Source organism: Falco rusticolus, chromosome 7, assembly GCF_015220075.1.
Source record: "Falco rusticolus isolate bFalRus1 chromosome 7, bFalRus1.pri, whole genome shotgun sequence".
Taxonomy (NCBI): domain Eukaryota; kingdom Metazoa; phylum Chordata; class Aves; order Falconiformes; family Falconidae; genus Falco; species Falco rusticolus.
Genome location: NC_051193.1, coordinates 53,849,620 through 53,871,831, shown reverse-complemented (window position 1 = coordinate 53,871,831; position 22,212 = coordinate 53,849,620). Strand labels below are relative to the sequence as shown.

Here is a 22,212-nt window from a genome sequence, read left to right as displayed (position 1 = left end):
ATATAATTAAAATATATTATCAGTGGTTGTAAATCTCTGGCACCAGTAACCAACACGCATATTGCAGGAAGTCAGCCTTTGTCTAGCATTAGCTCTATGTCTCCAATTAAGTATTGTTGTTCAAGGAGATTTTAACTTGAGACCCTGGCATGACCAATTTTGATAAGTCTGTTGTTACAGTGGGGAATATGGACTGGCAAAGATGGGTCTTTCCCTGAGCCAAATGACTCTACTGAGGCAGGCAGCCTGACTGAAGAATGGTTTCAGATACCTGTTTCTCCATGTTAGAAAGAGTCTTATCCTAGATAAACTGGTTGGGCCGCAACACCAGAAAGTGCCAGTACCAGACCTATCCTTCCAGCTTACACATCCAGAGAACAGACCTTATTGGCCTGTTTGGCCGTCAAGTCAAGGCAGCGGAGAAGGGGAAAGCTCACAACAGTTTCTAAGTGCCATGCACTTGCTGAATTTTTCCTAGTTTGCAGGGCCGTTATGACGTAGCTTTGACTGTTCCTGATAAAGGGGTCCTGGCAACCAGTGGGAAAACACAAGCATCACATCCTAGGGCATGCCATGAGGGCAGACAGCATTGCTGCATTGCTTCCTGAGCTTCAGCACTTAGCACTTCCACTCCTGCCTCCTTAATAAGAGCTTCTGATTTAGAAGTCTTCTCCTTAACATCCAGCTTCTCAGGGGCCCCCAAATCACTCTGTGCTTGCATTTCCACCCCCTCCCTCCCATTTAAGTCCTCATTCTCTGATGACCAGCATTTACTCCAAGCAGACTATGCAAAGCAAGGTATGGAAAGCCTCATCTCTGTCAACATGGGCAGAGAGTGGCTTCCCATACTGCTGCAGCATAGTCAGCAATGGCTATCACTTGTATCTCTCTGGGTAACTCTGTAGTGCATATGCTTAAAGAAACAACACAAACCAAAAACCAATCCCCCCTCCTAAAAAGACCCCCCCCGCCCTCCCTCTCCATAAAACCCACCCCCCAAAAATATTACTTGAGATTCATTTATATGAATTATTAACCATCAAGGACAAACATATTACTCTAGCTCTAGCTAGAAAAATAACATAAGAGGAGAAAAAAAAGCTTTTCTCACATAAACTCTCCTTACGTTGAAAGAGAGTGACTGTGACTATAAGAAAGTGAAAAAGGCTTGGGGACCTCTTTCAGGGAGCTAAAGCACATTTTGCCATAGTACAGCAGGATGGAAATCGAGAGAATGGGGCTGGGAGAGAGGGACAAAGTCCAAATTTAACTGTGTTCAGCAAATTGTTACCAGACACTGCAGTGCAATGATGAGATTATACAAACACCAAAGAAAGCATGAATTAGAGAAGGATATGCAGAGAGGGGTAGAGAAGAAAGCGTATGTGCAAGTAAACTACTCTTCCCATACAGTAATGCTTATTTTTCAGAGCGGACCAAGAGCAAAAGAATTCCTCAACACCTGATGTCAATGTTTGTAAAAAGACTGAAGAGCAATTCTCTAGACAAGCTCTTCCTCACACTGGTTGAATCATTTGAGACCTACAGCAAGGTGCAGTAGCAATACGGAAATGGTCTGAGGAAAATAAAGTCTGTATTGCTTTTCTGTTCGTATTTTACCCTAGTTGTCACTGGGTCTGCAAACTAATGATATTTAAGGCTACAGGGAAGTAGCCATCGATATTTAAGGCTACTTCCTTTTGGCAGGGTAATTTCCCTGTGCTGGTCCAATAGTGTCAGTCATATGGACAAACTTCTGAGTGCATACAAACAATCCAGGAACTGTTAGATTTCCCTTGAATACTGCTGCTAGTTAATATCTACTTACAACAGCTTCCAAACATTACATACTAGAGTAATGGACAGCCTGCTTCTGCAGTGTACATGTCAGACTAGTTGCTAATTAATATCCCTGTCAAATCCTGATGCAAAACTATCAGATGCCTGGGACCTAAGCCTTCCTGACCAACCAACATTACAGTAAGAGAAAATAAAACCAAAACAAAATAAACACTCATCATAAAACTAATAAAAACATACACATTATCATTGTAGAAGAATGATGCTTGTGTCATATTTCATGGGTTTTGGCTTCATGCTGGCTCATGGGCACTGCAAACACTGAACTGGAAGCAAACAGTGACAGAAACTACTAGCCACCAGCAACCCCAGGAAGGTTTAATTTTAAGACTGTTCTACTGAAATGATTTTGTCTGTTGATGGCAATGACAAAGAACAACTTCATGTAAGAGAACCACAACTGGTGTCCAACAGAAAGAGATCAGAGTTCCTTGTAATTTTCTCTCACACAAGGTGCAAGGAAATAAACAGTAACCCACGCAGAAAACAAGCAACCTGATGGATATAAGCTACTTGAATGTTTTCATTGCTAAAAAGAAATTTCTTTGTGGAGAAATCGAGCATCTCTGCTCTGGAAGATACTCTAAGTATGTTTAGAGTCATCAATCCCAGACATCATTTTTAACTAGCAGCCAAAATGACACTCCTACACTCTACCACTGACTAACACACAGGGCAGAGGAAGCCATTAGTCTAATACCTGCCTCCCTTGCACAGAGGTCACCGGCACGGGAACCAGCAGCAAGCTTTACCAAACACACCCACATTCTGGCTTTCCTTTGACAGTGTTGGACAAGAGCTCCCTGCCTCGCGAGGCAGGCAGCAACAAAGAAGAGTCCGTAAAAAACCCCAAACTTGAAGACGAGTATCAGAAATTCAGAGTCCTCACATCCGGCCGGCGGTGTGCAATGTCTCGCCCCCGAACCAGTGTTTGTTCAGTGCTCCCTGCAGACTGGATGCGGCCTGAAACAGGTGGGCGAAGCTCACCTCTGCCCAGTGTGGTTCCTGTTCGCCTCTGCGTTTAAGGCCAAGTTGTGTAGGAAGAGAAAAAGCTGCCACCACACTTGATTTCTGTTCTGCTGATGCTGTAGAGAAGAACAGTTGAAGCAAGGTTATTTATATTTCTAAAATTGCAACATACCACTTCTCTTTTCCAATAACAACTCAGTTACACTTTTCAAGAGCAGACACTTTAATCCCATCAGCATAACAAGGGGGTGCAGCAAGGGATGAGGGGAGAGAGGGAAATGATAAGTTCTCCAGAAATAATTGTAGCTCTAACATTACAAAAAGAAAAGAGCAGACCCTTTATGCATTGTGCACAAGAGGATTAAACTTTTTTTTTTGCTTGTAGGATTTTGCAGAGTTTAGCCAAGTGCTGTTTTTAATCAGATTGGCTTCTGAGCCTTTCAAAAGCCCCAGCTGCATGAACAAACAACCTTCTTCTTTTTTTTTTTTTTTTTTAAAAAAAGCCCCCCTTCACCCTGAAAGTAAAAAAAAAAAGAAAAAAATATAACTGGTGATCCATCTGTAAGTGATTTGACACCGTGAAGGTCAAAGGGTTAATCTTCAATTTAAACCACACTGCTGAGACAGCAAAACTCTGATTTCATCTAGTACAAGAAAACACATTCGTGCACACACACACTCCCCCACCCTCCCCCCATCACATTTTCCTTCCCAGCATCTCCAAGATAATACTGCCCTTTTTATAGCCACTTTTGACAGTAAGCCATAAATAATCAGCCTTGGAGCCCTTTCCTACTGACTGGAGCCAATTAAACCTTAAGCAAGAACATACTTGAAAACACACAAAAAACCAAAACCAAGAGGTTATTTCAGGTCCCATTGTCAAGGAAGAAACATGGGAATTGAGTTTCAGGGGGACACCAGACTATATAATGCAGCTTTGGGGCAGGGACACTGTTCCTTCTTTTGTTATGTGTAACCACCCCTGCAAAAGTGGCTCTGATTATACCCCCACCTTCCCGCACTTTAATGGCATCTCATACAAACAGGTGGGTTTCTCTTTACATTGCCCAGCCTGGGATACTATTTCACCTCAATAACCTACCCTCTATTAGAAGTCAGTCTTTGTTTTCTCATCCAGAATTCCATATTTGCTAAGCAGGACTGATCATTTCTGGAAAACAAAACAAACCAGCCCCAATCTCCACCCCCTCCCCCCTCCCCCCCACCCCAATCCCCAGCAGACGAGGAAACAGAAGACTGGCTTCCAACAACTTTGCCTCAGTACACAGGAGTTCATAAAGGAGCACTGAAGCACATTATACGAACAAGACGTTTCAGCTCAGATTAGCTCAACAGGGCAGAACACGGTTGCAAGGCATTCTTTATGTAATCACAAATCAGAGAGAGTTGCAACTGGAGTTGGTCTATTGGAGATGTGTCAATAGACAGCTCTTCAAAGCCCTCCCAGGTCATCATTAAATTATGTTCATATTTCAGTGTGGGTAGATCTGTGCCATTTGAATCACAACTACACACAAAACAGGCTTCTGGAAACCTGTGTTCATCTTACAACATAGCAGTGGGTCACTTCTTCCCCTCAAGACGTAACAGTTGCCTCCTGGATTTAGAAGAGTTCACACAGATCCCATCACACATTTCAACACCACTGTGTTTCGAGCATAACCCACAGACAGCGACTCTAGAGCCTGGTAGAATTTATTTCAAAGCATTGCTAGGTTTACAGGTGAATTATAAACCGTCCCCTAGGGCTGGGTTAAAAAAACCTCATTTGGTCTCACCTGGTTCCAAAAAAGCGAGATGCTTATTGTTTTGTTACTCGCCTCTCAGTATGACCAGGCTTGTCCTTCCTCATCAATCTCCAGAGGTTCTTCTCACCCTCCTTCACAGAGCCACATTCCCAAACCCTCTTGAACATGCACGTGGAACCACAACGTTTACTGATGACATCTAGATACCATGTTTTTATCAAGCTATTACAGCTTAAGCAGACTGCTTCTTGAACAGAGATCTTTGGGTAGCATGTCGATGAAGTGGCATGCAAGCACAATGCTGCCTTCTGCAGTTTCCATGAGTAGGGAACTACGCTAGGAGAGCACGATGGACAAACAGATGCTCTGAAGACAATCTGCTTTGGCAGATAATTTTATTCTCTTGGCAGCCAAGAGGGTAAAGGAATGTCTTATAGGGACTTAGAATGGGAAATGCCAAAGGACATTTAAAAATTGGTATTGAAATCCTAAACTTAAAATATATCTCAGCTTCACTACTGGGCTTTCTTTAATGGAAACTCTCATGGAATTCTATAAAATGGGTTAATTTGTGGGCAGATGAGAGGAGGCGTGCTGATCTGGCAAGCGCAATTTAAACTATTCCACACTGTCAGGGAGACAAACACATGTTAAGATCCCCATAGTAATGTCCCACTTCATGTAGGAGGCTGCTTTGAGCTTCTCACACACCCTAACAGGTTTCTAAATACTCTCTTTCCTAAGTTTTACATGTCACCTCAGAAGAAAAGGGTTACTTGTTCTTTGCAGTGATAGGTAAAGGCCATGTTCAGGGAAAAACAGTAGAAGGGTTGAGCTCATCCTCCCTGTTTTTTGATGGGAGTGGGGGGGCTTTTTTAGGAAGGTATTGGGGTTTGGTTTTATTTGGTAAAGAAAGAGGTTTAGAGCTTTACTTTAAGAAGGGTTACAGACCTCCAAAAGAACCAGTGGGATATGGTACCACAACTACTGAGAAAAACTCTAATGGTTTTTTTTAGTTTATATTCTACTGTGTTTATTGTACTGCCTCTTGAAGCCATATTTTTCATAAAGCATTTTTGTCCTTCTCCAGTTAAAATGTTTCCCACTTTTCAGTGTCTATGAGCCTATGGGACTCAAGGAGATTTCCATGCAAGAGCAGAATAGGAATTCTTTTATCCTTGCTTCCCTTTGTTTATAAGAAGTGTAAGATCTCAAATCACTTTATGAAGGACATTGACACCATTAATTTTGTTTTGAAGTAAAAATATAAGAGCACTAGGCTGAGGGCAGGTTTCCAGGGTTTATTCCTAGACTTAGGGCTTGTATTTCCCTGGGTCTGTACTCAGCCAGCATTTCCTTCCACAGCGGTGTAGTCCCACATACACTTTCACTGGTTTGCGTACCGAAGCAGCCTGCTCACACTGTCCTCACACTGGTGCAGGAAAGTGAACTAGAGCAGGACAATGATCAAGGCCAGAACTAATCTGACAAAGAAGTTGCCTTTACTATTGATCAGGTCATCCTAATCCATCTGATCCATGGCATCATGTAGTCAAGCTGATGCTTGTGCCAGCACAACAGAAAGGTGATCTGAGGAGAAGAGCAAGCTGGGACTGCTTGCTTCAGCAGCAAGCCTAGCTAACGTGGTTTGCAGAGTTATGGCTTCGCTTCTGGGGTTGATCTGCTTTCCATGATACTAATTCAGCGTGGGACAAGAGCCACAGAATGGAAATGGTAGCTATTCTTTCCAGTAGAGATAAACAATTTATGGAAAGAACTGTCCCAGCCTAAAAAATGTCCTTTTCACAAGTTTCGGTAGCTTTTCCCCAGATACGCCTCTGCCAAGACCAAAATATTCAAATATTTCAAGACTGAGGGCGCTTTGGTGTGGTAAAATTTAGCTGCCAGGAAGGACAGAAAACCCAGGAGAGTGACTCCACTAATTTGGCATCTAATTTTTTCAGATGTGATACATTTCAAGTAAATTCTTACAGTTTTCTAAGATTCATAACTATTGTGGCACAGATTTATAATTTTCCTAAACTTCACTATGCTGATTTGTCCTTCAACAAAACAATTCAGTCCTCAAGAGTCACTACTGCACAAAAATATTAGGGATGAACACTTTGCCACCTCCATGTGGTGGCAATACAATGAACATTTTGAATCTCCTTTCCCAAGATGGAAAGAAGCCCCTTTTGCCCTCTCTACTAACTGTAACTAAAGAAGACTAGACTTGTGAATACAGTAAGTCAACACAAAGCTGGAAACACATAAAACCATTTCCTATTGCAGCTGCTGCTTTTTGAAGGGGATATCCTTAAGAGACTGTCTGTCTGAGGCATTAACATGAATGCTTCAATGAGTCACAAGGAAAGGCCACTTTACAGGAAAAGTGTCCTCTGCAGCAACAGTATGTTAGTGAAGCCTATTCCATGAACTGTGCTGAACCAAAAGCCAGAATGCTGGTAAACAAACACAAAAAACCAGCAAGACTTTTACTGGAAGCAAATGAAAGAGGAACATGATTGACCTGACATTTATTCCCTCCTCATAATTAATTCCTAATACATGTTTCATGCTGGAAGCATGCAGATATGTGTCAAATAGCACTGCAGATGTCAAAAGCTTTTTACTCCTACCAAGGCCCTTGTATGGGATGATCAAGGGAAGATCAGGACAGGTAACACACCTCAAAGAAAATGTTGTCTCTGACACAGCTTTTTGAATCCTTGTGTATAAATATTTAACAGATTAATAAGATTCACCTGATACATACGTGACACTAATATCCCTCCTTAAAAAAAAAATAAAAGAGTATGTTCATCATATACACCTTGTATGCATGTTTGGTACTTTCTTATCACATATACAGAAGAGTACACCTGTCTACACTCTTGATCTCATAGGCAATTCTGACTTTGGTTCATGGCTTCCAGATGGTTAAGGATCAAATTCTGATCCCATCTTAACTAGAAAGATTAAAATATTGCCATAAATGGCACTATTAAAGCAAAAGAATAATGGCATATGTGTACATAAAAACATCATTCTTCCTTTAATGACTAATACATGTATTAGCAATAAGTTGTTGGGATTTTATTTATTCACTGAAAACAAAAATACTTGCACACCAGGAGCAGTTGCTGACTCATCGCTGAAGGCTGTTTTGGCTGCCAGGTGGCTGGAGGCATATTGTGCTACCACAAAATATGCTTTAGCTTAGAAAGACTAGAAAGTCACAGTCCCCAAGGCAACAGAGGTTACAGAAGGTGTCCCCCGCTGGAGAGAGAAATGCAGGCCAATGGAAGTCAAATACAAATCTTTCCAGCTGTGATTCCTAATGACCAAAGAATAATGCATGTGTAAAAGCAGCAGGGGAAAAAAAGGAGACAGTAATAAAGAAAAAACGAAAGAGGTGCTTAGCGGCACCGTGGTGACACAGAGAGGAGGATGAGGATCTTCCTCGGGGATCTGCATCCTTCTGGCTTGCAAACCCCATGGCTCTCTTCTGTGGGACTAAACTTGCGGCAGAGGGAGGTGTCATCCCAACTACTGCTTCCTTTCGCAAAGCCTCCATCAGGCTTTGTGCGAAACAAGATAAGCGACACGTGTGTTTATGGAGAGGATATAACGGAGTGGGGGCAGCAGGAGGGGTACAGGGGACCCCCACATCCCATTTACAGGCTGCCAGCCCATGCAGAGGGGGCGGTGGCACTGACCCCTGCCAAGGCGCTGGGCCGAACAGCAAACAGCAAGTGTCCCTTGCCCCAAACCTGCTGGGGGCACAGCTGCACAGGTGAGCCCCTTCTCAACTTTCTCGTAGTCAAAAACAAACACGCAGCCACTCCGCCTTCCTCCCGGAGCAGGCAGGAAGGGGAAGCAGACAGACGCCATGGCAACAGCCAGCTGACGGCAACCTGGGAAGGGCAACCACCGGCCACTGCGTTCCCAGGCCCCCAGCCTTCCCCTCCTGCACCCCTGGGGGGCACACCGGCTTGTTTTCCATAAATAAGAGTAAATCAGGGTCTTGTATTTCCATAGAGCCACACCTGATACCACTCTCTACCTGCGGCACAGGGCCGGGGGCAGGATTTGCCACCATGCTGGGGCGGGAGGATGAGGGTGCAGGAAGAAATGCCCAGATCTCGCCCTCCCCATGCAGAAGACACACACGAGCCCCAGGTGCTGGCAGCGAGGACAGGCAGGTTTATTCCCTCAGCCCCCGAGCCTGAGCTGGCAGAGCTGCCTCACGGCTCGCCCCCGACCAGCTCGGGCGAACCCGCCCTCTACGCGGGCTCCCTCACCCCAGAAGGGAGGTGCTCCCTCAGCTGCTCACCGCGCGGGAGACACCCCCTAGTGATTACAGCCCACCTCGGGGTTTGGTTAAAATAACACTTTAAAGCTTTTCCACAAGCCAGCATCCCGGCGGAGGGGTGAGGGGGCGGCGCAGGGCTCCGGCCCGCGGGGCGGGGGGGGCCGGCGGGCAGGTGCAGCGGCGGGGCCTGCGGGCAGAGCGGCCTCGTCAGCAGTTGTGGTGACTCAGAGGCTAAATTTAGAGCGCGATATAAACACCGCGGCGGGGCGCGAACGCTGCTCGGCAGAGCCGCTCTCACGCACAACCCGCGCCTCCTCACCCGCCCGGGGCTCTCCTCAGAGAGAGCCCGCAGCCCCCGCCGCCTCCTCAGGCCTTACACCGGGAAAAACCTAACTGGGGTTAAAAGAAGTTGCCTCACTGCTTTTATTTTTAGACCACTGTTCTTTGTGCTGTGGTACACTACTCTGATTCCTTTGCCATTGGCAAGGGCAACTACCCAGGAGAAACAAAAAAACAAACCCACCCCAAACAGAGGCTATAAAAGGCTAGCGGGACATTCCTCCCCAACGGCCTGAAACAAAGGAGGGCTGCAGTTGGGCGCTTGCTTTCCTGCCTTTCCACCATAAAATTTAATTCAGTAAAAGAGAAACATGCACACTCCTCACCATAAATAATCGGTCCAAACATATCATCATCCCCCTCAGAGATGGCAGTATCTTAATAAGATCAACCAGCCCAAGCAGAGGACTGGAGGCAGAACGACTGGGTTCCAATCAGCGATCCCTGCGTGATCTCAGACAAGTTATAACCTGCATTTCCGAGTCTCCCACACTAAAAAAGAAGTGGGATATCACCACAATTACTTCTTAATTGAAAAGTAATTTCTCAGCTGTCACACTGCTACAAACAGAAAGCACGTTAGCACTGCCACAGTGGCTGGCATGGTGCTGTGGGAGCCACGGAAACGCAGGAGAGCCTGCAGAGACTGCTGGGGTCATACAGGAGAAGCAGCAGCACTGAACACTGTTTACATCACACAGCAACATAACAGGTGACGTTAGAAATACTGCAAAACAATTCTCTTGCACTGTCCCAAAGACTTACTTCGTGCTCTCTAATGTGGGCAACCTTGGTGTTTTGAGGTTGTGGCCCCACTGCCTTAAGCCACTGCAGCCCCATGTCCGGCAGGGTGGCAGGGTGAAGGACTCACGGCATGCTACCACACAGAGCTTGCACGGCTCTTCTGCCACCCAGCTCCCTTATCCTCCGCCCACTTCCTCTACCAGAGCTAGGCAGGAAGTTTTGCTTTTTAAAGTTATCCCCTATTTTAGGCAGTAACAAAACCATGATATATTTAAATCTTTTGTCAGCTGAAAGCGTAGAGAAGAAGCACAGATTAGGCTGGTATAGAAATTTTGTGGGTTTTATTAAACCAATATGCAATGTTTGTATGTGACTGTTGGATCAAGAGTTTGCGTAGCCCAGCCTCCAACAGCAGCCTTACATGGCTGCCCGAGGAAAAGCGGAGGGTGAGTACATGCAATAGCTCCCCCTAATACTCTTTCAGCATGTAACCAGTTTGAGCTTCGGACTTTCCGGGTCAGATCTGGTTTCTGTTTATTTAACATCTCCTTCAGTGGCTATAAACTTGTCCTGATTCCCCTTGAACCCAGATAAAGCACTGGGATGCAGAACATGCCTTGACAAGAAGTTCCACAGAGCTACCTATTGCACGGCAAACTACCTCACTTACTTTGACCTGGCTCCTACTAGCTTGACTTAATTTTGCCTAGTTCTTGTACTGGGAAAAATTAGTCTATCCATCCCCTTCATGTCACTTTTGATTTCTGTTTAATATCGCTACCCCCTTCCTTTGTGTCTTTTCTAGGCTTAGCGGCCCTAGCGCATTTTTCCATTTTTCATATGGAAGTTTCATCATCATTCTTGCCTTTCTCTGAACCTTTTCCAGTTCTGCTGCATCATTTTGGAAGAAGGAAACCAGAACTGTATGTAACATTCAAGATATGGGAGAAACATGGATTTATACAGTGGCATAACTACGTTCTTGTTCTCAGTTTCTTTTCTTAACATAACAAAGAATATAATTTCAGATCTGATGTGAAAGGGTCCTGCAAGTTTCTGTTAACCTAAATGTCAAGTAAACAGTTCCACAGGCAGCAGGATTTCAGAACAGGTGTGAGGCAAGGGGCAACAGGTTGCTGTGTCATTTGTATGCATAGGGGAAGGTGCACTTCCAAGCACACCTCTTCCTTCAATGTCATTTGTCAAAATGCAAAAAAAAAACAACCAACAAACACAAACAAAAAAAAAAAACAACAAAAAATCTAACAGTAAGCAAAAGAATCTGTCTCCACTTTCTCAAATCAAGTTTCTGACTCCACTGACCGTGAGAATTCCTCTTGCCCCAATGGCACCCTCCATTCCTCAAGCCTAGGATTCCAATTCCATAGCCCTGCAAGAACTTTGCCTTCCATCTCAATCTTCTCAACCTCATGCCCACCCTACCCCCTCTCTTCTAAACTGGGCTCACACCAGGAGTTCTGTGTCTGGTACTCTCCCTCATCCTGCTCCTGCACCCTCAGCTGGAAATTCAAGTTCTGCACTGATGGGCAACCCGCAAACAGCAGAGCTGAAGAGAAGCCCCACTGCTTTGCGCAGCAGAAGCAGAGACCAGCAAGCACTAGCCAGCAAAGAAGATCCTGAAATGTACTGACTTACTTGGGGAAAAAAACGAAAGCACTTATCCCAAGTCTCAAAGAGACTGCAGGTACAAATAAAGTACGGAGCTGCCGGTTGTATGGGCTCAGCTGCAGGACTGTTTGAGGGTCTCTCCATTACATTATTAGGAAGCTTTTCTGAACGTTTTTCCTAAAATGTAAAGCCATCATAAAGGACAGTTTCCAGCAAACAATTCCAGTTTGAAAAAGCCACTGTTAAAATATCCCCTGAGTGTCCTCAATAAACAATGGAGAAAAGCCTGATGGAGCCTGGACTAAATGATACACAGGTAGCGCTGCGTGCGCCCACTCTCTCATGCCGATAAGCTTCTGACAAGAGACACGGGCTCCCTGTTGCATAAGCAGAAGTGTCTCAGAGGAGGCCTCAATAACTCTCATGAGAGACAGAGGGGAAAAAATATGCAAAATGTAACAAGCTTCACTTTCAAAGGAAAACAACATTTCCTCCTGAACATTTTCAGTGTCATTAACGTGAGGCAAACAGGTACATGCCCAGCCATCCGTCCACAGCCGGTGCGGATGCAGGCACTCAGGCTCCACAGGCTGCTCGAGCCCACTGTAGTGATGGCGACAGTTACTTGCTGAACCAACTGGGGAATTTAGAGCAACAGTTTTCTATAGCTAGATCCATGGAGGCTTTTTGAGCATGGTCAGCATATCTAAATCAACTGCAGGATCCCTGATGTGTTGGAAAGGGGCTTTGTTGTTGTTTGTAATGCACTTATTTACTCAAGAAAGCTCAGCTCTGATTCAGCATCTGGTTCTCATTGAGGCTCAGCTTTTTTCAAACTGAGCTTTCCAGATGGGTTGACTGAAGCACAAGGAGGTCAAGAGACTTGTCTGAGGTCATACAGCAAGTCAGTGGCTCTGCTTGGACCCAAGCCCAGAACTGTTCAAGGCTACCACTCCTTGGCTCTTAAAGAGACAATTTTCTCCCCTGTGAAGTGATCTTATCACCATGAAGAAGAGATGTGATAAAAGCAGTCCCCTCAAAGCTGCAGCCTGCTTAGAAAGAGTTATTTTATTTGGAAAAAAACATAGCGTTCCAAGTGTCTCGACGGATCAAGTCAAACCAAAGGGGTGTGATACTGATCCAGTGTGTCATCCACCCCACTCTTGTATAACCTCGTGCTCCTATGGGGCAGCTTTACACCACTGCTGCCACCATCCCTAGTTGTCTACTCACTACTCACATCCCATCTAGCAGTGTGTCATGTCATGAAATACATTGTCAGTTCAGCACAGGTTGAAGCTCCTTCTCTGGGTGGGGAAACTCCAGTGCACTTGGGACCTGAAGCAAAGTCCAAGCACTTGTTGCCACAGCCCAGACATGTGGGGCACAGGCTGCACATCCCAGCCGACCGACGAGCAGATCCCCTAAGCTCAGCTCTGTCCTCCATAACCTCAGAGTGCATTCTTTAAGCTCAGCCACAGCTCGGCTACAGCAAGCAGTTTGCAGACCCCATGGCAAAGGCACACTTGCTCCACATCAAGGAGGTGGCAGGCACTGGGTTCTCCTGCAGAAAGCATGAAGCCATGCTTCAAGGGGTCTACCTTTGTTTTCCTGGGGCAGGGTGAGAAAAGCATGAGAGGGAACATTGCTGAAAGCTACACAGCCACAGACAGGTAAGAGTTACTAATGAGCTCAAGAAAACACAGATGGGTCTCGAATGGCATTCTGCAGAGTCCTTTGCAAAGTGGATCGACCTGCAGTAGGCTTGGCTACTTTGGAACACAGAGTGTTGCTCAAGTCCTTCCCATAATAAATTCAGCACCTTAAGGAGATGAAAGCTGCAGAGTGCTAGGGAATGTTGCATTATTGCTCTAGCACTGTTCTAAGCACAAAAAAGCCAGGTTTTAAACTACTGTATTCTGTTTAATATATTAATAGGAAATGAAACCCTGAAAATTATGTACATGCCAAAAGCAAGCATAGGTGCGGCCAACTTTCTTATTCTTACGAGATGCATACCCAAAAGTCTTTTGTATAGCCAAGAACCACAGAATAAATACCGTATCGTTCCAGGAACCCAGGGAAGAGATAACAGGGACTCTCCAGTGTTCCTAGTATGGGATGGGGTTAGACCATGCACGCAGCCCAGTCCAATGACAACTCAGTGACGTCAACCTCAGCAGCTACTGCCTGTTTGGTTCCTCTCTCAGCCAGGGATGTACATTAACCAGTGGCCTTTGTGTCAACACAGCCTCGCTGCTGTGGTAGCACAATGGGAGCCATACCTGACCTGCTGGAGAGTTTTGCAGAACTCAAGAGCCATGAGAGAGCAACTCTGGAGCTAGCTGGATGTACTAGTACAATGCTGAAAGCCTTTCCTAACTCCCACTGAAAAGACACATATGTTTTCTTTTCACAGGTTCACAGATAAGATGTTTTTTAGGCTCTGAAAAGAGGCACAGCTTGTTGAAAACCAGGTTTGCTGTCTCTCAAGACTTCACAAGACTACACCGGTGTGACTAACTTTGTGGTATTCTAAATCTGATTCAAGACACCACTCTTTTGTGTTTTGACCAAATGTTTGAGAGAAGCTGTAATGGGGCATCCAAATCAGGGATTAGTTTCACAGCAAGATAAACGACAGCCCAGTTTTCCATGTCTCAGAGACTGCCCCTTCCAAACCACGACACATCGTGAACCAGTTGACATATCTCCAGCGGCAGATTGATTGCTTGTTCAGCAACAGGCTGGGAAGAGTCACCGCACACAGGACAGAGGGGCTTCTGCACAGAAGATCTGTGCCAAAAGCCAAAGGAAATCCTCCATGCAGGGCTGGGAGTGAAGGGATCGGGCATGACAACAAAACGCTCCACAGGGAACAGTGCCTTGGACAACCAACGTGTGGCTCAGTACTCAGTTTTCCTGACAAACAAGCAAGAATCCCTGAGCAGATCCAAATGCCAAGGCCTATCCCAGGGTCAGGCTGTGGAGAACCACTGGCTGAACTACTCTGTCCTCGGGTGAAGTTTTCGGGTTGTTTTGTTTTGGGTTTGTTTTTTTTTTTCTGTTTTGTTTTCAAATTTAAAGGGCTGGACGGCTGCCCCCCCCCACCCCCCGCCCCTTTACAACTTGTTGCTCTTCCAGTTCAAACAAAGACAGCAGAGCTCCTCCTCCGCTGGCGGGCGGTGCGGGCGGGCGCTTTTGTTTACTACGTTGTCCACAGGCTTGGCTGACAGGCGGCGGGGCCGGGCCGGCGGCCCTGGCTGCGGGCGGTGGGAGCCCCCGCGCCCCGCGGCCGCAAAGCGCCCGACCCCGGGCAGCCGCGGCCCGGAGCCGGTTTGGGTGGGCATTCCTGGATGCGTTTCCAAGGCGCAGACACCAGATAGGTGCGCTCCCCGGGGACGCAAGGGGTCGGGTTACAACCAGTTCCACCGCTTCACTCCAGGGCTCCTCCAGCCGGATGGCTGACGCCTCCCCCCCCCTCGCCCCTGCCAGAGCCGGGCTGGGGGGAGCAGGGTCTTCAGCTACCGCTGGCAAAAGGTTACAGCACTGGGGAAAACCCCACTCAGCCACACACGACACAGGCTGAAAATCTGGCGGTAGCTCGTTATTCCTGCAGTTTGCTACATGACATTCATAGCCCCATCTACATTGCTACGGGCGAATCCTCCTGTTACAGCTGCTTCAGTGCTCCTGCTATTTGGAGATGAAGAGTCCCAGCACTCCCTCATCTCTCTGATGACACAGAGAGAACCAAACCTTGGCCCAGCCACAAGCCACTCTCTATGACCAGGGCGGAGATCCTCACCTAACTCCAAGAACTGCAACAGATTCCACAGTCAACAGACCACCGACTCATTTGGAGTGAGACAAGCTTTTTGCCCCTCTCTGAAGTCAGCAAGTCTCAGCTTCTTCACATGCAAGCGGATACACACTCTCCCTGTTGGGCTTGCACAGAAGTGGGGAAGTGCTGCCTACTGCCAAACCTCTGCCAGACTCTGCACGGGCTGGGATTTCCATTTCATCTGTACTTAAGGGGGAAGGAGGGCAAAGAAGAAAAGAATCAGGGAGTTTAGGGGTGCTGGGTTTATTTTGTTTCTTTGAAGAGCGGAGTTTCTTCTTTTTTTTTTGTATTTAAGAAAACAAAATCAAGATTCTGTAGTGTGGTTTTCAGACCTGATGACATCTTACAGCTGTCTTTTGTTGTGAGGAAGTTAGTCACAAGTCTGATAGGACTGTCTGACACAAGAGTTGTTAGCAAGTCTAGCATGATCTAAATATACTCAACAACATTTTAGAGAACTACTCCTAGACAACAAGGAGCGTCAGAACAGACTCCAGGCTTATTGTCATTTCTGAGATGAGGAGCTGATATAAGCCAGACATGGTCACTTGGGCCACTGAAGAGAAGCCACTGGCAGTGAGGAGACTGGAGAAGAGTAGTAAAAGGCAATAAAAAGCAAGGGGGAGAACGCTGGGGAAAGCCTCAGTGACCCCGATGCTGATGAGCTGGAAGAGCTGGCATAGCAGCAGCTAACGCAGAACATCTACCTTCCCAGGCAGTAAATGCAATCCCACACATTTTCTCCCTCCACCTGCTAACCTTTAGGAAAAGCCAGCAGTCTAGCCTAAGCAAAATCCATCATGATACTCCTACCATTTTATCGCTGCTGGCAGTCTACTGCCTTAGACAACAGCCCGCTTAGCTGATGCCCGGAGACAGTCTTCTTGAGCACCACTCTTGGATAGTTAAACCCCCACCTTTCCCTCCAGAGACACCCTACCCTCTGTATGTGGAGCCGGTGGAACTGGTCAGCAATGCACTGCAACTTCCGTGCAATCTGCACCTCAGCACGCGCTTCCCGCTGACCTTCCTGAGGCTCCTCTTGGAGATGCGGATCCAATGCAAAGCCAACTGGAGGGACGTGTAAACGGTAACCAGCATTCCCTACAAAACAGATCAGAAGAGTCATTCTTCCAGCGCAAAGCATAGCTCTACTACTCAGTACACTTTACAGAGGCAAGAGCTGCACATAATCCTGAATTTTTGACTCGTGTTAAAGCTCCTGAACGCCAAATGATGACTGTGCACCATAAGCATGCAGTAAGACATTTGCTCACTTTTAAGTAGATTTATATCAATAAAGCAGAGCATTGTGCTGCTTCCCATAATCAAATGACTGGTAGGATCATACACACTTGGTTCCTTTTGCTTGTTTATAGTTCAGCCAAGTGCTGATTTTTTTTTTTAATGACAGGTTTGCAGTTTTACAAGATCTCTGCCACAAGTTGTCTCCCATTAAAGGTTGCTGTATCTTTTCCGTCAGACTTTTCTCAGTTCTCTGGCATTGAGTGGGACTGATTAGAATTAAAGCTGAATCAGATACACAAAGCTGAGTTGTGTCCCACCAGTTACTCGTAACATACTGGATGGATATGCTACTTATTCAACAACTTTAACCCCAGTAAAGAGCCTAAAAGCTGTCCCACTAAGTGTAGATTTTTGCATTTCCCTCTCTCCACTGAAAAATTCTAAGAGTCTTCCCGTGTGGATGAGACCACTAGAAGTTAAAAAATGTCAGCAAATTGTAGGATACGAGGTATGGTGAGAACTTAAACATCTAGCAGTAAAATAACATGTGACAGAATAAAGCCAAAAAGAGAAAGAGTGGGAATATCAAAAACAGCAGAAGCAATAAGCAAGTGCCTGGTTCCCACAGTGGACAAGCAGGGGTAAGAAAATACACGTTATCTTTTCTGAGGGAGTAGGACCAAAGCAAAATAATATTAGTCCTTTAATAAAATGCCCTAACGAAAGAAATCTTGCTTGATTGGGCAAGTGCTAAAGGGACAGTTTCCTTGCTGCAAAGCTGGTGACACTGGAGTGCTCTTACCATAGAAGAGTCTCCGGGGCTCTTCAGTGACTCCACAAGGCAACATAACATCCTGACTGGAAGAGGACGGGCTGAGTGTTTGAGTTGCCTTGTCCTGCTGCTCAGGATGCCTGATACCGGGACCACAGCAGTGTGTGAGGGGGAATAGTTGAAACCTCCCCAGAAGGCAGCTGTAGGACTGGTTCTGTGTGAAAATGCCAGTTGCAGTCATCTCACCAGGCTGACCTGCAAGTCCAAAGTCATCAGAGTGAAACACGTCATCGTCCAGCCCATCCAGGCTAGAATAGTCCTCTTCCAGGTAGCTGGGGCGATCCATTGCTCCTGCAATAAAGAGACATTTGAGAAAACAGCTAAGACACAAGAACATTGTCCAACAGAGAATGCTTTCTGCTCCAACAGTAAAACACAGCAATTTTTTCCACACCTTCCCACCTCCCTCCCTTCCAACACTGCACATCTGCATGGGTAGGAGAGGTGAATGCCTTTGTGGTGAAGGTCAGGGCTTTGTGGAAAGTCCTCGACTGCTGGGCCAGAGAGACACAAAGTTCACACGTCTAAGAGTCCACCCACAGCTCCAATTCCACAACTGGTCACAAGGAGGGAGTCAACCCTCAACCTCATCAGGTAGAAACTGAAAAGGCATTGTCTTAAAAAGCAACCTCAGTCCTTCAAATTGCCCCATGGCCATTCAGCTTCTTTGGGGTCTGCTTTGCTTTGGCCTGCTTTGAACTTCATGGTATGCCCCATTTGCTTTTCCCCCATCTATTACTTATTGATGAAGAAAAGCTCTTGTAATCACAAGGCTGCAAGGGCAGACCTTTAAGAAACCCCAGTGGCTGCAAAACTCAAAGAGCTGGCAAAGCTATTTCTGTGAAGCTCTCCATAACTTCTTCCCTGCAAGGGCCAACTTTCCTTTCAACTTATCATTTCTTCCCTCAGCTCAACTTAAAGACATGTCCCAAACTTGGCAAGAGAGTCACTTCATTACCCCTCTTACTATGTCAAGCCTAACATGCACTGTCAGTACATTAGTTCATTCTATTACTAAAGAAAAAAGATTGCTGGTGTCATTGTTGAAAGCAGGACTTCTGTAGTTGCCATCATAAACTCTCCTGAGCTCTGTTGCAGCACGAAGCTGGACAAATATGGTGGAAGGAAAAAAACCCCATCAAACCCTAAATCACTATTTCAGAGCTGTTTGCAAACATATAGCAATCAGATTTACCAAAAATGCCACAAGTCCCTTTACTGTTACCTGTGCATCTAACCCAATTGGAAGACAGACTCCTAAGAGATCCATCTCCAGGATTTCCACCCAGTTCCAAACAAGGCAGTGAAATTCAACTCTTCATGTCTCTTTCCTTTGCTCTGGTTTGCGAAGCATTTAACAGAACGGAAGACTAGCAAGAGGAATTTCAGGCCTGAAGGAGACATTAATAATACTTTTATGAGGATGTGTTCAGCGCTCCCCTTGGTGCTCCCATCTCCCCCCAGGTGAGCAGTGCTCACACCACCAGCATGCTAGAGGAGACAAAGGGACCGAGCAGTGCAGGAACTAAGTGCGCAGAGCTCTAACTTGGGGCCGCTACCGTTATTGAAGTTGTTGCATCTCAGCAGTTCCCTCAGCTCAGCCACAACTCCCAAAGAAGAGTTTGCAGAGCAGAACAGGTACCAGCCCCATGGCTGGTCCAGCTCTGCTGGATGACAGCAGTGCCACTCTCTTGGCACAGCACCCGTAACATTCTCATCCACAGCTTAAAGCAGCACACCCAACGGAGTTACAGGCCCCGAGACACAGGCGTGGACGGTGTCCTGCCAGCTCTGTCGCTGGATCGCGGTCACCTGACAGCAGTGCAGGACGAGAGCGTATTTTGCCTTTGCAGCAAGATTTGCCAGACCTCATCTGTCAGAGCCCCGCTGGGACACGGGCATTCCGCGCCAGAAAGTGCGGCAAAGGCGCAGGCTGGCCGGCACACCAAGCCCTGAACAAAGGAGGGTTCAGACAGCAAGAGGTTTTACTCGACCTCCTGCAACGGGGGCCGACTGTTCCGCACAGCTCTTGGGAAGTGCTGGAGAGAGAATGCCGGGGCAGCGCCCCGCAGAACCCACCCTGCGACTCGCTGAAGTTCCTCCCACCACCTGAACGGGGAGCTCACGCTGGAAGCCGGGGACTGCCGGAGCCGGGGGCGGCCCGGGGGGCTCTGCCAGGCTCCTCAGCACCGTGCGCGACCCACGGCCCCACGGGCGGCCAGCAGCCCCCGCGGCACCGGCCGCTCTGACAGGCGGAGGGCCGGGAGCCGGAGGGAGGGCTCAGCGCACACGTGCGTGCCAGCTTCCCAAAACAAAGCTGGCCGGCCCCGCTCCGGCGCCGCCAGCTGCTTTTAACTCTTCCCTCTCCGGGCTCCAGCCCCGCAGATTTACCCCCCGGCCGAGGGGTTTAAACGCGGCTACGTCGGGCAGCGCCGGGGGACAAGAGAGCCGAGCCTGCCGGGGCGGCCCGGCAAGGAGCAGCGCTGGCCGCCGGTAACTGGCCACTGCCCGCACCAGCGAGCCACTGCCTTCCTGGTGCCCGGAGCTCGCTCCCAGACCGCCCGCTTCCCCCCGACGCCGCGGGACCCCGGGCGGGAGCCGCCTCGCACCGCCCAGCCGGGCCGGGGCTGCCCCAGTGCGAACCCCCTTCCCTGTCACGATCGCGCCCGGCCCCGGCGCCGCGCTGACGGCAGACCCGGCCCAGGAGGGGCCGGCCCACGGTGGCGAAAGGGCTTCCCGGGCACTCACCGAGAAGCGGGACGGGCGTCCCGCGGGGCCGGGGTGTCCCGGGAGCCTCCGCCGCCACCACCGCGCCTCCCCGCCGCCAAACTGCCGCCAAACTGCCGCCGCCGCCGCCGGGCGGACCGCGAACAGCTGACCGCGGCCCCGCCCCCGCCGCGCCCCGCCCCCGCCCGCCGGCCAATGGGCAGAGAGGGGCGGGGCGCGCCGCGAGGGGCAACGGCGGCAGCCGCCGCTGCCGCCGCCGCTGCGCGGGGGGTGAGCCCGGCCCGACCCGTGGAGCGGCGCGGGGCGGGCTCGTGGCCGCGGGCAGCCCGGCCCCTCGGGGCGAGGCCGTGTGTCACCCACCGGCTCCCCACTGGCAGGCGCTGGCCGCGCGCTGCGGGGCACCGGGGACTCGTCTCCTCGCACATCGCTGCCGCCTGAGGAGGGAGGCGGAGGGGAGGGCCCGGGCCGGCCGCGCAGCCAGGGCAGCCGCCTTCGCTTAGAAACTGCCGTTCCGTCCCCGGTCTTTGCGGGAAGATCGGTTGCTGCGGCCCGTCTCCCGGGCGGGGGCAGGCGGGGGCCTCTACCTGTCAGACCCCGGCGGGGCCAGCTGCTGGGCCCGGGACCGCGCTCCGGCTGGCCCCAGGGCCGCAGCCACCGCCCCGCCGAGAGCCGAGCCGGCGGCGAGGCTGCGCTGGGGCTAGAACTGACTGACTCCAGCGAGTTATTTTCCAATAAAACTCTTATTTCTTGGCTTTAAGTGACTTAAAAAGTTCCCTTTGGCTTGTCCAACCTGACTATCAGGGTGCGAGGGTCCGGCAGCACGCTGCAGCATGCCGTGCGCCTGCCTCCTTGCATGCCAGGAGCACACAGGCCCGAGGGGCTCAGAACAGGCACAGATTCCCGGTGGTGCCTTCCCTGAAGCCCCTGCACCGTGAAGATTAAAACAGAGACACGAGCCTCGCACCCCAAACAGCAGCTGGTGCCGCTTGCCCTCACGCTGCTGTTGTTTTATCAGCGTCCCCTGAAATCCATCACAAAATCTCACCCAGCCCCTCAGCGCAGAGCAGCACCCTGGCAGGCTGCTTGTAAAACCTACGCAGCCAGGTCTCTTGGAAGGGAGGTTTTAAAACCCAGCTGGCAGCTGAGTAATGTTAATTGCTGTCAGGTCTGCCACACCGTTATAGAGGTTTGTAACTTAAACCCAGGGGAGGGTCTGGATTGGGAACCACTGCTAGCAAGGTGCGGTGAGGTACTGTGGGTTCCTCATGTCGCGTTCTTCTGGCCAGGCCCTGCAAGCCTCTCCAGTTAAATGCCTCAGTCGCTGTGATGTGGGGTGAGGTATTTACAGTTGCCATTAATAGATTAACAGGCTAATAATGTGCATCCTCTCCAAGAAGCCATTTCTTTATGGTTCTTGTCCAAGGCTTAATTTCTACCCTTTTATTTGCCAGAAGGGTTGAGCCTTTGCTTTATTATGAAGAGATCGGCTCATGTTTGACTTGTACCTCACCACCAAGTGAGAAAGAGAAAGGACTCATTTTTTTCGTTTTCAGTAAGGGCCAGGATCCTCAATTAATTAAACCTCGTTGTCTGCTTTTGATAGTCAAGGGAGTTGAGAGTAGGAGGGAAGAAGAATGCCATTTTAAAAAAGAAAAAAAGGCAACAAAAGGAATTTTGTATCTTCAAGATGTTCACATTTTATCACATTGATGGTCAGGCCCTGGCAAAATGCCAGCTGCTGGAGGGCTACTTCTAATTTGAACGTGCATCGCTATAAATAAAAAATGAATGTGCTATGATTCCAACCACTTACGTCTTCCAGACTGAGTAATAACTGCCTGCTGGTTAGGCTCATTAACAGTAAAAACAGTACCTGATCGGCTTTGTTTTCATCTCATTGAGCTGCAGTTGGGGCCACACTTTATATCCC

General features: G+C 48.3%; 1 protein-coding gene across 3 annotated transcripts; it reads right to left on the bottom strand.

Moving 5' to 3' along the window:
- Positions 1-996: 996 nt before the first annotated feature.
- BMF (Bcl2 modifying factor) lies at positions 997-20,400 on the bottom strand. Of its 3 annotated transcripts, XM_037395575.1 has the most exons (5): positions 20,304-20,400; positions 18,781-18,946; positions 17,526-17,846; positions 16,416-16,579; positions 997-2,945 (listed from the first exon to the last, which is right to left on the bottom strand). In XM_037395575.1, the coding sequence occupies exons 3-5, from the start codon at positions 17,839-17,841 to the stop codon at positions 2,844-2,846; spliced, it is 582 nt and encodes a 193-aa protein (XP_037251472.1). In that variant the 5' UTR covers positions 17,842-17,846; positions 18,781-18,946; positions 20,304-20,400; the 3' UTR covers positions 997-2,843. The 3 variants fall into 3 exon arrangements, with proteins under 3 accessions (XP_037251472.1, XP_037251471.1, XP_037251473.1); XM_037395574.1 differs by lacking the exon at positions 18,781-18,946; XM_037395576.1 differs by lacking the exon at positions 18,781-18,946 and having other exon boundaries at positions 17,751-17,846.
- Positions 20,401-22,212: the final 1,812 nt, after the last annotated feature.

Excerpts from the sequence above, each read along its gene's own strand:
- BMF (XM_037395575.1), bottom strand. The coding sequence starts at position 17,841 with ATGGATCGCCCCAGCTACCTGGAAGAGGACTATTCTAGCCTGGATGGG. Across the intron at positions 16,580-17,525 it reads GCCCCGGAGACTCTTCTATG|GGAATGCTGGTTACCGTTTA; the intron begins GTAAGAGCACTC and ends TCTGTTTTGTAG. Across the intron at positions 2,946-16,415 it reads ACCGGCTCCACATACAGAGG|CATCAGCAGAACAGAAATCA; the intron begins GTAGGGTGTCTC and ends TCTTCTCTACAG.